Source organism: Salmo trutta, chromosome 13 (genome assembly GCF_901001165.1).
Source record: "Salmo trutta chromosome 13, fSalTru1.1, whole genome shotgun sequence".
Taxonomy (NCBI): Eukaryota; Metazoa; Chordata; class Actinopteri; order Salmoniformes; family Salmonidae; genus Salmo; species Salmo trutta.
Genome location: NC_042969.1, coordinates 17316175 through 17332600, shown reverse-complemented (window position 1 = coordinate 17332600; position 16426 = coordinate 17316175). Strand labels below are relative to the sequence as shown.

General features: G+C 42.8%; 4 protein-coding genes across 13 annotated transcripts in view; all 4 read right to left on the bottom strand.

The window, feature by feature from the left end:
• LOC115205348 (protocadherin alpha-C2) overlaps positions 1 to 16426 on the bottom strand; it is a 204661-nt gene that overhangs the window by 98598 nt on the left and 89637 nt on the right. The window contains exon 1 of one of the 10 annotated variants that reach the window (XM_029771221.1): positions 3861 to 6394. The exons of the other annotated variants lie outside the window; for them this stretch is intronic. Coding sequence (XP_029627081.1) covers positions 3861 to 6230 — 2370 coding nt within the window. The 5' untranslated portion in view covers positions 6231 to 6394. Of the gene's footprint in view, positions 1 to 3860; positions 6395 to 16426 lie in introns of those variants that run through there. 10 annotated transcript variants of the gene reach the window in all.
• LOC115204984 (protocadherin alpha-2-like) lies at positions 177 to 3001 on the bottom strand. The gene is made up of 2 exons (XM_029770556.1): positions 515 to 3001; positions 177 to 185 (listed from the first exon to the last, which is right to left on the bottom strand). The coding sequence occupies exons 1-2, from the start codon at positions 2930 to 2932 to the stop codon at positions 177 to 179; spliced, it is 2427 nt and encodes an 808-aa protein (XP_029626416.1). The 5' UTR covers positions 2933 to 3001.
• LOC115204983 (protocadherin alpha-8-like) lies at positions 7053 to 9193 on the bottom strand. Its single transcript, XM_029770555.1, has 2 exons — positions 7104 to 9193; positions 7053 to 7058 (listed from the first exon to the last, which is right to left on the bottom strand). The coding sequence occupies exons 1-2, from the start codon at positions 8913 to 8915 to the stop codon at positions 7053 to 7055; spliced, it is 1818 nt and encodes a 605-aa protein (XP_029626415.1). The 5' UTR covers positions 8916 to 9193.
• Positions 10088 to 12778, bottom strand: LOC115204982 (protocadherin alpha-3-like). Its single transcript, XM_029770554.1, has one exon. The coding sequence runs from the start codon at positions 12581 to 12583 to the stop codon at positions 10088 to 10090; it is 2496 nt and encodes an 831-aa protein (XP_029626414.1). The 5' UTR covers positions 12584 to 12778.

Below are 16426 nucleotides of genomic sequence, written 5' to 3'. Positions count from 1 at the left end.
CAGGGAAGAAATATACACTTTGAAATGGATAAATATACAGCACGGACCTTTAGGCTGACAACGTCAATGGTAATCGTGTAGCTGTATGATTAAGCTGCAACATGATGTAACTGAATATTTCCCATACATTGTATAAACTCCTGTCTATTTTCTCAAAATAGCCTACATACAATGTGTTATCTGATCTGACAGATTTCACATTCAGATTACACATCCCTGAAGCGCAACACTATTGGACAGCGCCGTAGAAGTCCAATCATATGTTATAGATCATTAATACGAATCCTCAGCTCTGAAGTATAGCATGCTTTCAGGACCACGGACAGCAAGAATCGCTCAATGAAGAAGGAAGGCCAGACGCACAATGCAAAACAAAACCAATGTGACAACTCTGGAGTGGATGGATGGCTTTCTTCAAGGTAAGAGGAACTTATAAAACAATATTATTTGACTGCAAGGAGTTCAATGGAGTAATAATGATATAATTCAATAGAAAATAGTCAATAGATCTTACCTCCTCTTTGTTGGGTAACGTCTGAGTGCTGTTAAACGTGTCATTTCCATTTATACTGATCAGTTCTGCATCTGCAGGTGGATACGGAGCGGGGAAAACCACTACGTCACTCTTCAGTGTGTCTGAGCTGAAACACACGTCATACTGCTGAGTAGATTTAGAGTAAGACCAGCTTCCGTCAGGGTGTGTGGTGATCATTGGGGCGCTGTACCTTCTGAAACTGTCCTCTGTCCTGTGGCATTTTACAGCTATTAAACTGATGAGGCTCAGTAAAAATATCACTGATACCGAGGAAATGGCGATCAACAAATACAGGTTTAAATCAGAGAAGTTCTCCTCCTTTCTCGGTACATTTCTGAACTGAGTCTGGATTTCACCTGTACTTTCAACCACCACTACATCAATAGACACAGTCGCTGACAGTGAGGGTTCTCCGTTATCACAAACCAACACGACCAACGGGTGAGTTTTCAGGTCATTGTCACTCATTCTCCTCTTAGTCCTCAGTTCCCCGGTGCTGGTTCCGATTCGGAAGAGGTTGGTTCCCTTGGGCTCAGAGATGTGATAAGAAAGCAGCGCATTGTAGCCAGAGTCGGCGTCTACAGCCCTGATCTTGGCCACAAAGTAGCCCGCTTCAGCAGAATAGGGAACGTTCTCAGCGTTAACGGAGCCGTGTTCAGAATAGGGCGCGAGAATCCCAGGACTGTTGTCATTCTCATCCAGGATAAAAACGTTCACAGTCACGTTGCTGCTGAGTGGAGGAACACCAGAGTCTGTGGCCTGAACTTTAAACTGGAAAGTTTTGATCTCCTCATAGTTAAAAGGCTGCAGACTGATTATATCTCCAGTATCCGAGTTTATATTTACGGATGATGATATTGAATTACTTGTATCTAATAACGAATACGTAATCTTTGCGTTTTCTTCAGAATCTCGATCAAAAGCAGATATTGTATAAATGACGTCACCTACAGGACTGTTCTCTTTCACATAAACATGAATCACCGGTTCTGAGAAGCGAGGAGCGTTGTCATTTACATCAGAAACGTGTACTGTAATAACGCTGGTGCTGGAGAGAGGCGGGGTCCCTTCATCAGTAGCTGTGATGGTGACATTATACTGAGAAGCGCTCTCTCTGTCCAGAGGCCCGTCGACCACTAACGAATAATAGTTTTTGTAGTTCGATCTCAAATTAAAAGGAACAGACCCAGTAAGCTTACAATTGGTGAGGCCGTTTTTACCTCCGTCTTTATCAGTTACTGTCACCAAGGCGACCACTGTCCCTATCTCAGCATCCTCTTTGACTGGGCTCATGAGGGACGTCACTGATATTTCAGGGACATTGTCATTGACATCAATAACTTCTACTAACACTTTGCAGTACGTTTTCCGTGCGGTGTGGCCTCGGTCCATCGCCTCAGCCCGAATTTCATAGGCGGCAGTTACCTCATGGTCCATAGTTTTCTTAACAGTAATTATGCCTGTATCTGAATTTATAGCAAATGTATCGGAGTGACTTAAACTGCCTCGACCTATTAGTGAGTACATAATCTCGCTATTTACGCCCTCGTCAAGATCCGTCGCGGTGAGAGTTATTATTGCTGTACCAGATGAAACGTTTTCAGGAACGCTAACCTTATAAAGTGGTTTGCTAAATGAAGGTGCATTATCATTAACGTCTTCCACATTTACTGTGATCAGTAATGTCCCGGATCTAGGAGGTTTTCCTCCATCTACAGCGGTCAAAGTGAGCTGGATAACGGGCTGTTTCTCTCGGTCTAAAGCTTTCTGCAGCACTAACTCAGCAGACACACTCTGCTCTCCACCGCTCTGTACATCCAGGGAGAAGTGTTCATTCGGGCTCAGCTTGTAGCTGTTTACCGAGTTACTGCCCGTATCTGCGTCATTCGCTATCGGTAGTGGATATCGCTCACCAGGAAATGCCGCCTCGGTGATATTAAGTATATGTATTCTTTCGAGGAAAGATGGTACATTATCATTTATGTCTAAAATATGAATTTCAACTCGGTGGAGCTGAGTAGGATGGCTCAATATGGCTTCTATATTTAAGGAGCACTTCACCGTATTTGGACAAAGCTCCTCTCTGTCTATCCTCTCCTCAACGAACATAATTCCTGTCTTCAAATTAGCCTCAAAATACCTCTTCTTATGTCCCGATACAATCCTTAGACCCCTCGACTCCAGTTCCTGAACATTAAGGTTTAAATCCTTAGCCAGATTCCCCACAAACGTGCCTTTGTCCACCTCCTCTGAAACGGAGTAAGAGATCTGCGCTGCAGACCAGTCAAATAAACAAAGCAACGCGACGCACAGGATCCAAACGCGTTCTCTTTGTCTTCGACGACCCATCGCTGCTTGGGCAAAACAACTGAATCCAAGTAATGGTTTTGTACCCATGAAAACTCTCGAATATTCCGGTATAAGCCAGAGATCCTGTACAGCCCAGCCCTCTCCGTCTCACCACCATTCGAGTTTCTCTTCACAAAGCTCTCGAGACTGGTGGCTGACGCAGTTCTTTTTGAGAGAGAGAGAATTAGAGTCTTAGGATATGAATGACTTCTCTCCTATCTGTGGTCTATAGCGACACCACGTGTTACTATTTATTTGTTTCGTTTCATTTTATATACCATAGTATGACTTTTTGCGATAGTAACCACATATTAAAAGATAACTGGGAGAAACCAGCGAGCAACGTTGACTCAAATGTTAATCAATCCCTTCATGCATCAAATAGTTCAATTTGAATACACGTGCTCATGATCAGTAGTACAGAGGTGGGAACAAATAATGGGGAACACTTCAAACGAGTGTTGACAGTCGTACACAGTGGCGGAGTTGAAAGTGGACATGTTCAAAGCTTTCGAGCAGTCAAGAAACCAAAATAAAGTATGATCGACTTAAAAGAAACGGAATAACAAAATATACAAATGGATTGTTAGATAAAAAATACACATCTTTCAAAACAAACGTCGTAAATCACTTGAGTGAATGCATTGCACTTTCAACAACGAAAAGCATGTATCAAAATAGGCCTCTGTCCATGAAAACCATTTCAGCAACTTTGACAGATTCCGGACTTTCACAGCAATGTCCAAACAACAATTCGTCTGACGTCAAGCCAATATATATTACATGTTCTCAAACGATATATTACAACACAGCTACTACCATATAAACTAACTGACCTCATGATACCATATAAACTAACTGACCTCATGATACCATATAAGCTTTTGCCAAATGTCGGTCATTTTGACAACTGACACAATAAGGAACTTTCTTGCATTTTGAGACACAAAAGCAAAAGATTGTCCATAGATCTTACCTCCTCTTTGTTGGGTAACGTCTGAGTACTGTTAAACGTGTCATTTCCATTAATACTGATCAGTTCTGCATCTGCAGGTGGATACGGAGCGGGGAAAACCACTACGTCACTCTTCAGTGTGTCTGAGCTGAAACACACGTCATACTGCTGAGTAGATTTAGAGTAAGACCAGCTTCCGTCAGGGTGTGTGGTGATCATTGGGGCGCTGTACCTTCTGAAACTGTCCTCTGTCCTGTGGCATTTTACAGCTATTAAACTGATGAGGCTCAGTAAAAATATCACTGATACCGAGGAAATGGCGATCAACAAATACAGGTTTAAATCAGAGAAGTTCTCCTCCTTTCTCGGTACATTTCTGAACTGAGTCTGGATTTCACCTGTACTTTCAACCACCACTACATCAATAGACACAGTCGCTGACAGTGAGGGTTCTCCGTTATCAGAAACCAACACGACCAACGGGTGAGTTTTCAGGTCATTGTCACTCATTCTCCTCTTAGTCCTCAGTTCCCCGGTGCTGGTTCCGATTCGGAAGAGGTTGGTTCCCTTGGGCTCAGAGATGTGATAAGAAAGCAGCGCATTGTAGCCAGAGTCGGCGTCTACAGCCCTGATCTTGGCCACAAAGTAGCCCGCTTCAGCAGAATAGGGAACGTTCTCAGCGTTAACGGAGCCGTGTTCAGAATAGGGCGCGAGAATCCCAGGACTGTTGTCATTCTCATCCAGGATAAAAACGTTCACAGTCACGTTGCTGCTGAGTGGAGGAACACCAGAGTCTGTGGCCTGAACTTTAAACTGGAAAGTTTTGATCTCCTCATAGTTAAAAGACTGTAGACTGATTATATCTCCAGTATCCGAGTTTATATTTACGGATGATGATATTGAAACACTTTTATCTAATAACGAATACGTCATCTTTGTATTTTCATCTGAATCTGGATCAAAAGCAGATATTGTAAAAATGACGTCTCCTACCGGACTGTTCTCTTTCACATAAACATGAATCACCGGTTCTGAGAAGCGAGGAGCGTTGTCATTTACATCAGAAACGTGTACTGTAATAACGCTGGTGCTGGAGAGAGGCGGGGTCCCTTCATCAGTAGCTGTGATGGTGACATTATACTGAGAAGCGCTCTCTCTGTCCAGAGGCCCGTCGACCACTAACGAATAATAGTTTTTGTAGTTCGATCTCAAATTAAAAGGAACAGACCCAGTAAGCTTACAATTGGTGAGGCCATTTTTACCTCCGTCTTTATCAGCTACTGTCACCAAGGCGACCACTGTCCCTATCTCAGCATCCTCTTGGACTGGGCTCATGAGTGACGTCACCAATATTTCAGGGACATTGTCATTGACATCAATAACTTCAACTAACACTTTACCGTGTACACTACGGGGGGAGGAGCCTTGGTCTGTCGCCTGCACTCGAATTTCATATGCAGGACTTCCCTCATAATCCAAATTCCCCCTGACCATAATTTCACCTGTTTCTGAATTTATATCAAATAAAACAGACGGGTTCAAGTTCGCACGTTTGATAAAGGAATATTCAATCTTACCGTTAAGCCCTTCATCTAAATCTGTGGCAATAAGTTTTACGACTACAGTTCCAAACGGAGCATTTTCATTTACTCGGACTTTATACAGCGGTTTGCTAAAAGTGGGTGTGTTATCATTGACATCAATCACGTTAACAATGATCTGTAATGTCCCGGATCTAGGAGGTTTTCCTCCATCTACTGCGGTCAGTGTGAGCTGGATAAAGGGCTGTTTCTCTCGGTCTAAAGCTTTCTGCAGCACTAACTCAGCAGACACACTCTGCTCTCCACCGCTCTGTACATCCAGGGAGAAGTGTTCATTCGGGCTCAGCTTGTAGCTGTTTACCGAGTTACTGCCCGTATCTGCGTCAACTGCGAGAGGAAGCAAATATCGTTCGCCCTTTGATGATGACTCAGACATATTAAATGTGTGCAATGTTTCATCAAAGGCCGGCGCATTGTCATTTATGTCTAAAATATTCACCTCAATGCGGTGGAGAAGCATAGGATGGCTCAGTATGGCCTCTATGTTTAAAGAGCACTTTACCGTATTTGGACAAAGCTCCTCTCTGTCAATTCTCTCGTTAACGTACAGAATCCCCGTTTTCAAATTAGCCTCAAAATACATCTTGCTATGTCCGGATACAATCCTTAGACCCCTCGACTCCAGTTCCTGAACATTAAGGTTTAAATCCTTAGCGAGATTCCCCACAAACGTGCCTTTGTCCACCTCCTCTGAAACGGAGTAAGAGATCTGCGCTGCAGACCAGTCAAATAAACAAAGCAACGCGACGCACAGGATCCAAACGCGTTCTCTTTGTCTTCGACGACCCATCGCTGCTTGTATAAAGCAAATTATATCAGAGTTAAAGTCACATAGGGCCTATCAATTAAAACCAGAAAAATCCGTTATGATAGAGATCCACACAACCCAGCCATGCGTCTCACGATCATTCGAGTGTTTCTCATGACAATGCGCTCGGGACAGGCGTCGATTGTATTTTATTCAGAGGAGGAGTCTTGGATTATCAGTGACTTCTCTCCGATCTGTGGTCTACAGCGACACCATGCGTTGCTTATTGATTGTTTTTATTGATATCACTGACTTTTGTGATGGTAGTCAGGAAATGCCAAATATGACTGTATATTAATCATTGACCAATGTCTCAAATCTGAAACCATCACGTGATATCGTCCAATTTGAATACATGTGCTCGTGATAAGAACTGCATAATGTGAAGTGAAAAACACTGGGGAACATGTCATGATGAAATGACTGTACTTAGGTAGGAACAGTGTTGATAAAGGTTTGTGATAAGGACAGCTGTTAGTGAGTGAATCAACCAATTTGATTGTCTATATATGAAACTGCCAGATGTCGTTTTCAAGGGGGAGACAAGTAGAGAGATAAAAATGTATATTTAAACCAACTTTTTACATCACTAGAATAGTCCAATTCCACTGTCAATACATAATAGCAAAAAGCCAAATAGTCCTTTACCACCCAAAACAGAAGACCAATGACCGTTTCAGCACCATGGACAGTGACCTCCCTTTCACGGAAAGGTTATTTTGCACATTAACCTAGCTATTTATGCTAATATGTCTATATTATTTTATGACATCAATCACTAAATTCACCTTGAAAACACATGTGTCATACCTATGAATTAAACACATAAATATTAGTGCAGTGTATTACTCTTACCTCCTCTTTGTTGGGTAACGTCTGAGTCCTGTTAAACGTGTCATTTCCATTTATACTGATCAGTTCTGCATCTGCAGGTGGATACGGAGCGGGGAAAACCACTACGTCACTCTTCAGTGTGTCTGAGCTGAAACACACGTCATACTGCTGAGTAGATTTAGAGTAAGACCAGCTTCCGTCAGGGTGTGTGGTGATCATTGGGGCGCTGTACCTTCTGAAACTGTCCTCTGTCCTGTGGCATTTTACAGCTATTAAACTGATGAGGCTCAGTAAAAATATCACTGATACCGAGGAAATGGCGATCAACAAATACAGGTTTAAATCAGAGAAGTTCTCCTCCTTTCTCGGTACATTTCTGAACTGAGTCTGGATTTCACCTGTACTTTCAACCACCACTACATCAATAGACACAGTCGCTGACAGTGAGGGTTCTCCGTTATCACAAACCAACACGACCAACGGGTGAGTTTTCAGGTCATTGTCACTCATTCTCCTCTTAGTCCTCAGTTCCCCGGTGCTGGTTCCGATTCGGAAGAGGTTGGTTCCCTTGGGCTCAGAGATGTGATAAGAAAGCAGCGCATTGTAGCCAGAGTCGGCGTCTACAGCCCTGATCTTGGCCACAAAGTAGCCCGCTTCAGCAGAATAGGGAACGTTCTCAGCGTTAACGGAGCCGTGTTCAGAATAGGGCGCGAGAATCCCAGGACTGTTGTCATTCTCATCCAGGATAAAAACGTTCACAGTCACGTTGCTGCTGAGTGGAGGAACACCAGAGTCTGTGGCCTGAACTTTAAACTGGAAAGTTTTGATCTCCTCATAGTTAAAAGACTGCAGACTGATTATATCTCCAGTATCCGAGTTTATATTTACAGATGATGATATTGAATTACTTGTATCTAATAACGAATACGTCATCTTTGCATTTTCATCTGAATCTGAGTCAAAAGCAGATATTGTATAAATGACGTCTCCTACCGGACTGTTCTCTTTCACATAAACATTCATCACCGGTTCTGAGAAGCGAGGAGCGTTGTCATTTACATCAGAAACGTGTACTGTAATAACGCTGGTGCTGGAGAGAGGCGGGGTCCCTTCATCAGTAGCTGTGATGGTGACATTATACTGAGAAGCGCTCTCTCTGTCCAGAGGCCCATCAACCACTAACGAATAATAGTTTTTATAGTTTGTCTCCAGTTTAAATGGGACTTTATTCACAATATCACAATTCACTATTCCATTTTTGCCATCATCTTTATCGAGGACTGACACTAGAGCGATGGCAGTGGCCATCTTAGCGTTCTCCTTCACCGTGTCTAAGAGTGACGTCACAGAGATCTCAGGGGCATTGTCATTCATATCCATAACCTCTATCAATAATTTAGAGTGAGACGTCATGGGGGGTTGTGCACCGTCATGAGCTTGTATACGGAGCTCAAAAGCGTTGTCTTTCTCGAAGTCAATATTTCCTTTTACTGTTATCACTCCAGTCCGTTGATTCATTTGAAAAATGTTCAACACGTAATCTTGGTCTTTTTGTCTTAGGGAGTAAACGACTTCACCATTTGTTCCTTCGTCTGCGTCTGTCGCATTCAGAGTTATTACTGTCGTGCCAATTGGAATGTTTTCAAAAACACGAGTCTTATACAAATAACTGCTAAAAACCGGAGCGTTATCATTGATGTCCAAAACATTAACTACAATCTCTGATGTGGCCGACCTCGGTGGGTTGCCACCATCTACAGCGGTCAGTGTGAGCTTTATAACGGGCTGTTTCTCTCGATCTAAAGCTTTCTGCAGCACTAACTCAGCAGACATACTCTCTCCTCCCTTATGCACCGCTAAAGAAAAATAATCATTTGTGCTCAGCTTATATGTGCCCAATGCATTTTTACCACTATCGGCATCAGACGCTTCAGACAGTGGGAACCTCGCCCCTGGTAAAGTGTTTTCTGTAATATCTAAGACCTGTGACTTCGTCCTAAAAGACGGAGCATTATCATTAACATCTAAAATAGTGATTTCTAGACGGTAAAGCTTCAACGGACTGTTTATAACGGCCTCTACACTGACTGTACATTTCGGAGCCTTCACACAGAGCTCCTCTCTGTCTATCCTCTCATTCACATAGAGAACACCAGTCTTTAGATTTACCTCGAAATACTTTCTCTTGGACCCGGTGACAATCTGAAACATACGCGACTCCAAATCCTGGACATTGAGGTTTAGATCCTTAGCGATATTTCCCACAGAAGTCCCCGGGTTTACCTCCTCTGAGACGGAATAGGAGAGCTGCCCAGACACCGCTTCCCAGTAACACTCCAGCAGCACAAGCACTACATACGTCACAATAGAGCTCCTTCTGTTCGGTAAAGACATCATTCCATCGAATGTCAGCAACGCATAGATCCGAAGAGATTAGTATCCTTGAAAAAATCTTAGCATAGAAAATATATGTATCAAATCCAGCTGAATTTGTAAGCGGTAAACACCGGTATGGCCTGAGACCACCGTCTCTCTCTCGTCTGGCGTCTCTTTTTAACAAAGCCCCCAAAAATCTCCTCACTCTCTGAAACTGGGAGGGACCTCGAGACTCGAAATAATATCTCAATGGCACGGTCAACAGTGACGCCACGTGGGGAACGTACCAGCTTACAGTAACTCAGAAGATCCCAATACCTTCCATGACACCCATCCAAACACAATAGAAGCATGACGACCATCACTTCTGAACATGCATGTATGTGATGTTTCATATGAAAAGATATAAAACATAGTCAGGGCAACAAAAGCGTATCCAGTACATTACGTGAAACAACAGGCAAAAGCAGGTAGTCAAGACCGTGATATATTTCAGAACCATGGGCAGCGCCTATATGTTCATCTTGACAGCGAGCAAAAGAGCGCGGCATTTATCCAACTTGAACAGGCAGGAAGCTGTATATTATTTAACTGAACATGCAAATGAGATAGAGAAGAAAAGTTCAACGTCATCCAAAGACATTGAGAAAAACAACAAAGCAACAAAACAGGCTAACTAAAGGATGGATTTCTGGGTAATGTGAAACTATAGATCTTACCTCCTCTTTGTTGGGTAACGTCTGAGTCCTGTTAAACGTGTCATTTCCATTAATACTGATCAGTTCTGCATCTGCAGGTGGATACGGAGCGGGGAAAACCACTACGTCACTCTTCAGTGTGTCTGAGCTGAAACACACGTCATACTGCTCAGTAGATTTAGAGTAAGACCAGCTTCCGTCAGGGTGTGTGGTGATCATTGGGGCGCTGTACCTTCTGAAACTGTCCTCTGTCCTGTGGCATTTTACAGCTATTAAACTGATGAGGCTCAGTAAAAATATCACTGATACCGAGGAAATGGCGATCAACAAATACAGGTTTAAATCAGAGAAGTTCTCCTCCTTTCTCGGTACATTTCTGAACTGAGTCTGGATTTCACCTGTACTTTCAACCACCACTACATCAATAGACACAGTCGCTGACAGTGAGGGTTCTCCGTTATCAGAAACCAACACGACCAACGGGTGAGTTTTCAGGTCATTGTCACTCATTCTCCTCTTAGTCCTCAGTTCCCCGGTGCTGGTTCCGATTCGGAAGAGGTTGGTTCCCTTGGGCTCAGAGATGTGATAAGAAAGCAGCGCATTGTAGCCAGAGTCGGCGTCTACAGCCCTGATCTTGGCCACAAAGTAGCCCGCTTCAGCAGAATAGGGAACGTTCTCAGCGTTAACGGAGCCGTGTTCAGAATAGGGCGCGAGAATCCCAGGACTGTTGTCATTCTCATCCAGGATAAAAACGTTCACAGTCACGTTGCTGCTGAGTGGAGGAACACCAGAGTCTGTGGCCTGAACTTTAAACTGGAAAGTTTTGATCTCCTCATAGTTAAAAGACTGCAGACTGATTATATCTCCAGTATCTGAGTTTAAATTGACCATTGTAGACAGCGGTGCTGATTTGCCGTTACTCTCTAAGAATGAGTAGGTCACTTGGCCATTTTCATTGACGTCAGAATCAAGTGCAGACACGGTTTTAATGACATCTACTGGACTGTTCTCTTTCACATAAACATTAATCACCGGTTCTGAGAAGCGAGGAGCGTTGTCATTTACATCAGAAACGTGTACAGTAATAACGCTGGTGCTGGAGAGAGGCGGGGTCCCTTCATCAGTAGCTGTGATGGTGACATTATACTGAGAAGCGCTCTCTCTGTCCAGAGGCCCGTCAACCACTAACGAATAATAGTTTTTATAGTTTGTCTCCAATTTAAAAGGGACATCATTAGCAATTTCACACTTCACTATTCCATTTTTGCCACCATCTCTATCGAGGACGGACACGAGAGCAATAGCAGTGCCCATCTTGGCGTTCTCCTTCACTGTGTCTAAGAGTGACGTCACCGTGATCTCAGGTGCATTGTCGTTGAGGTCCACCACCTCTACCAACACTTTACAGTGAGCTGCCATCGGGGGCTGGCCTCTGTCACTCGCCTGCGCATGAATCTCAAAGGCAGGACTTTCCTCAAAATCAACCGTGCCTTTAACTGTTATTGTTCCCGTTTTAGAATCGATTTGAAACCTATCTAATATGTGATCTTGGCCTTTAGTTCTAAGAGAGTACACTATTTCACTGTTTGTGCCCTCATCGATATCATTTGCATTCACATTTATTACTGTTGTTCCTATGGGCACGTTCTCGAAAACACGAGTCTTATACAACGAGTTACTGAATATGGGACGGTTATCATTAATATCTAAAACATTTATTTTGATTTCTGACGTGCCAGACTTCGGTGGATTTCCTCCATCAACAGCGGTCAGTGTGAGCTTTATAACGGGCTGTTTCTCTCGGTCTAAAGCTTTCTGCAGCACTAACTCAGCAGACACACTCTCTCCTCCTTTGTGAATATCAAGAGAGAAATATTCATTAGGACTAAGCTTGTATGTACTAACAGTATTCTTTCCAACATCGACATCAGACGCTTCTAAGAGAGAGAATTTCGCTCCCGGTAATGTACTCTCAGCAATGTCCATACTTTGTGATTTTTCTGCAAAAGACGGAGCATTATCATTAACATCTAAAATAGTGATTTCTAGACGGTAAAGCTTCAACGGACTGTTTATAACGGCCTCTACACTGACTGTACATTTCGGAGCCTTCACACAGAGCTCCTCTCTGTCTATTCTCTCATTCACATAGAGAACACCAGTCTTTAGATTTACCTCGAAATACTTTCTCTTGGACCCGGTGACAATCTGAAACATACGCGACTCCAAATCCTGGACATTGAGGTTTAGATCCTTAGCGATATTTCCCACAGAAGTCCCCGGGTTTACCTCCTCTGAGATGGAATAGGAGAGCTGCCCAGACACCGCTTCCCAGTAACACTCCAGCAGCACAAGCACTACATACGTCACAATAGAGCTCCTTCTGTTCGGTAAAGACATCATTCCATCCAACGTTGTGCCGAGCATTGATGCAAAAATAGAAATATCAGAAAAAAAATCAAAGCACAGAAAATATGTCTCAAATCCAGCTGAATTACAACATGGTAAATGTTTTGGCCTCCAACCACCGTCTCTCTCGTCTTGCTTCTTTCTGTAACAAAGCCCGGAGAAATCTCCTCACCCCGTGAAACTGGGAGGGGACTCGAAACTCGAATGTAATATCTCAATGCCTGGTCAACAGTGACGCCACGTGGTAATATTGAAGCGTACACCACATTAGAAAACCACATTAACCAATGACATCCATCCACAAATAAGCATTGTGGGAACAATATAGCCTAATTGTATGGCAAGATTTACTAGAAAACACCGAGATGAAACCAAGTTAAGAGGGGTATTTTACGAAGCAGGTTTGAGGAGTTGGCGAGGTAACTTTGGTCAACTGTGAGTTCAATTTGGGATAATATCCAAATGTGGCTCACCTTTTAGCCAGGTACATTTATATGGCAACGAATTATTCAGAACTAACATGCTGCGGGGCAGGCTAACTCACGGCTAACTCCACTTCCCCTGAATGAAATGACTGATCCGCGAGTCAAGGACCATTACATCAGTATCCCTCCCTCTGGCAAAGATTGCGTCATCATCCCCCTCTTTGAGGAAGACAACTTATTAAATATTTTATTCATCAAATGTATTTTTTTCTGTGTTAAAAAATAGTCATGTTAAAATATATAACTTTACACATTTAGTAATGACAGAATGGATTTTAAACTTCACGCACACTAACCACGTTTCCATCCAACCATTTCATTACATTACTCATTGTGAAGGAGAAGTCCAGTAGCAACACGACTCAGGCTGGTTCGCAGAGTAGCCCTCTACAAGATCATAACTAGACTATTCATCAACCATCTCCCTGGCCACCTTCCCCTGATCAAGCCATGAACTGCCCCTCTCCATATTTGGAGGATGCATGCACTCAAAGACTTGGCCTCTATTGGTTGACCTGCTGGCTACTCATGATGTTGAATTGCTTGTTTGTTTTTTGCTTTTGAAGCGCTTTGAGATTCTTCAAATATATACAAAAAGTATTTCAGCAGATTTCGTGCGTTTTTGTGCGTTTTTGTGTGGCTTAATTCGTGTGAAAAGACACACATTTGCGAGACTTAATTCGTAGTAAAATAAAAAAAAATGTGCGACTTCATTCATAGGAAAATCCATTTTTTGGGGGCAAACTTCAGTTCAATCTTTTGAAAGTTATTGGTGCAATGCATTTTGTTCTAGACTAAATCTGCTCAAAAACATTTTGTACATATTTACAGGAATGGACTTTGAGATTGTCACCATGACACATCAGGAAAATTGGTCTTCTCACAAAATGTTCTGTAGCGTCCGAACGGTTTGGCCTAAAAACTATTATGACCCATCTATGGAAAGATGAGACTCTCCCGAACATGACGAGGCTCTATGTCCTCCACAATTATGCACAAATATCGGTATAGCCGATCTGCCAACTTCTGTCTGTAGCGTCTGAACTGTTTGGCCTACAAACTAACATACTCCTCTATGCAAAGGTGACTCATGAACACGTACACGTCGGTTATTTTGCTCTAGGTCAACCATAGGCCTCACAATCCTCGTCTTAAGGTCCCCGGTACCAGTTGTAAAAAGTAATCGAAGTACAGTTCCAGTCAAAAGTTTAGAGACACCTACTCATTCAAGGGTTTTTCTGAATTTTTACTATTTTCTACATTGTAGAATAATAGTGAAGACATAAAAAAATATGAAATAAAACATATGGAATCATGAAGTACCAAAAAAAGGTCAATCAAATCAAAATATATTTTACATTTTTGTTTCTTCAAAGTAGCCACACTTCGCCTTGATAACAGCTTTCCACATTCTTGGCATTCTCTCAACCAGCTTCATGAGGAATGCTTTTCCAACAGTCCTGAAGGAGTTCCCACATATGCTGAGCACTTGTTGGCTGCTTTTCCTTCACTCTGCGGTCCAGCTCATTGCAAACCATCTCAATTCAATTGAGTTTGGGTGATTGTGGAGGCCAGGTTATCTGATGCAGCACTCCATCCATCTCCTTGGTCAAATATCCCTTACACAGCCTGGAGGTGGGTTTTAGGTCATTGTCCTGTTGAATAACAAATTATAGTCCCACTAAGCACAAACCAGATGAGATGGCGCATTGCTGCAGAATGCTGTGGAAGCCATGCTGGTTAAGTGTGCCTTGAATTCTAAATAAATCACTGACAGTGTCACCAGCAAAGCCCCCCCCCCCCCCACACCATCACACCTCCTCCTCCATGCTTCACGGTGGGAACCACACATGTGGAGATCATCCATTCACCTACTCTGCGTCTCACAAAGACACAGTGGTTGGAACCAAAAATCCCAAATTTGGACTCATCAGACCAAAGGACAGATTTCTACCAGTCTAATGTTAATTGCTCGTGTTTCTTGGCCCAAGCAAGTCTCTTTTTCTTATCGGTGTCCTTTAGTAGTGGTTTCTTTGCAGCAATTCGACCATGAAGGCCTGATTCACACAGTCTCCTCTGAAAAGTTGATGTTGAGATGTGTCTGTTACCTGAACACTGTGAAGCATTTATTTGGGCTGCAATCTGAAGTGCAGTTAACTCTAATTAACTTGTTCTCTGCAGCAGAGGTAACTCTGGGTCTTCCTTTCCTGTGGCGGTCCTCATGAGAGCCAGTTTCATCATAGCGCTTGATGGTTTTGCAACTGAACTTGCATAAACGTTCAAAGATTTTGAAATTTGGCCTCACGAGTGGCGCAGGCATCTAAGGCACTGCATCGCAGTGCTAGCTGTGCCACTAGAGATTCTGGGTTTGAGTCCAGGCTGCGACCGGGAGACCCATGGGGCGGTGCACAATTGTCCCAACGTCGTCCGGGTTAGGGGAGGGATTGGCCGGCAGAGATGTTCTTGTCCCATCATGCTGACACGGTCGCCAGGTGTACGGTGTTTCCTCCGACACATTGGTGCAGCTGGCTTCCGGGTTAAGTGGGCATTGTGTCAAGAAGCAGTGCAGCTTGGTTGGGTTGTGTTTTGGAGGACGCACGACTCTCGACCTTTGCCTCTCCCGAGTACGTACGGGAGTTGCTGCGATAAGAAAAGACTAACTACCAATTGGATACCATGAAAATGGAGTAAAAAAAATATATATTTTTTGTTTGTTTATATTAAGCATTGACTGACCTTCATGTCTTAAAGTAATTGATGGACTGTCGTTTCTCTTTGCTTAGTTGAGCTGTTCTTGCCATAATATGGACTTGGTCTTTTACCAAATAGGGCTATCTTCTGTTGTCACAACACAACTGATTGGCTCAAACGCATTAAGAAGGAAAGAAATTCCACAAATTAAATTTTAACAAGAACACCTCTTAATTGAAATGCATTCCAGGTGACTACCTCATGAAGCTGGTTGAGAGAATGCCAAGAGTGTGCAAAGCTGTCATCAAGGCAAAGGGTGGCTAGTTTGAAGAATCCAAATTCAAAAAAATATTTTAATTTGTTTTACACTTTTTTGTTTACTACATAATTCCATATGTGTTATTACATTGTTTTGATGGCTTAACCATTATTCTACAATGTAGAAAATAGAAAAATTCTGAAAAACCCCTTGAATGAGTAGGTGTGTCCAAACTTTTGACTGGTTCTGTATTTATAGCGACTGTTTAAGGACGAAAATAAGGGGATAAATACATGTAAAAAAGAAAATGTATATATTTTTTCCAGATTTTTCTTATATCTCTCAGATAAAGGACAGACACTTCAGAACAAACTTCCTTTCGATTTTTTGGGGACTATTTGTTGCTCCATGTAGTGAATCTGTTAT

Coding starts and splice junctions, on each gene's coding strand:
- LOC115204982 (XM_029770554.1), bottom strand. CDS start 12,583: ATGCTCGGCACAACGTTGGATGGAATGATGTCTTTACCGAACAGAAGG.
- LOC115204983 (XM_029770555.1), bottom strand. CDS start 8,915: ATGTCTGCTGAGTTAGTGCTGCAGAAAGCTTTAGATCGAGAGAAACAG.
- LOC115204984 (XM_029770556.1), bottom strand. CDS start 2,932: ATGGGTACAAAACCATTACTTGGATTCAGTTGTTTTGCCCAAGCAGCG.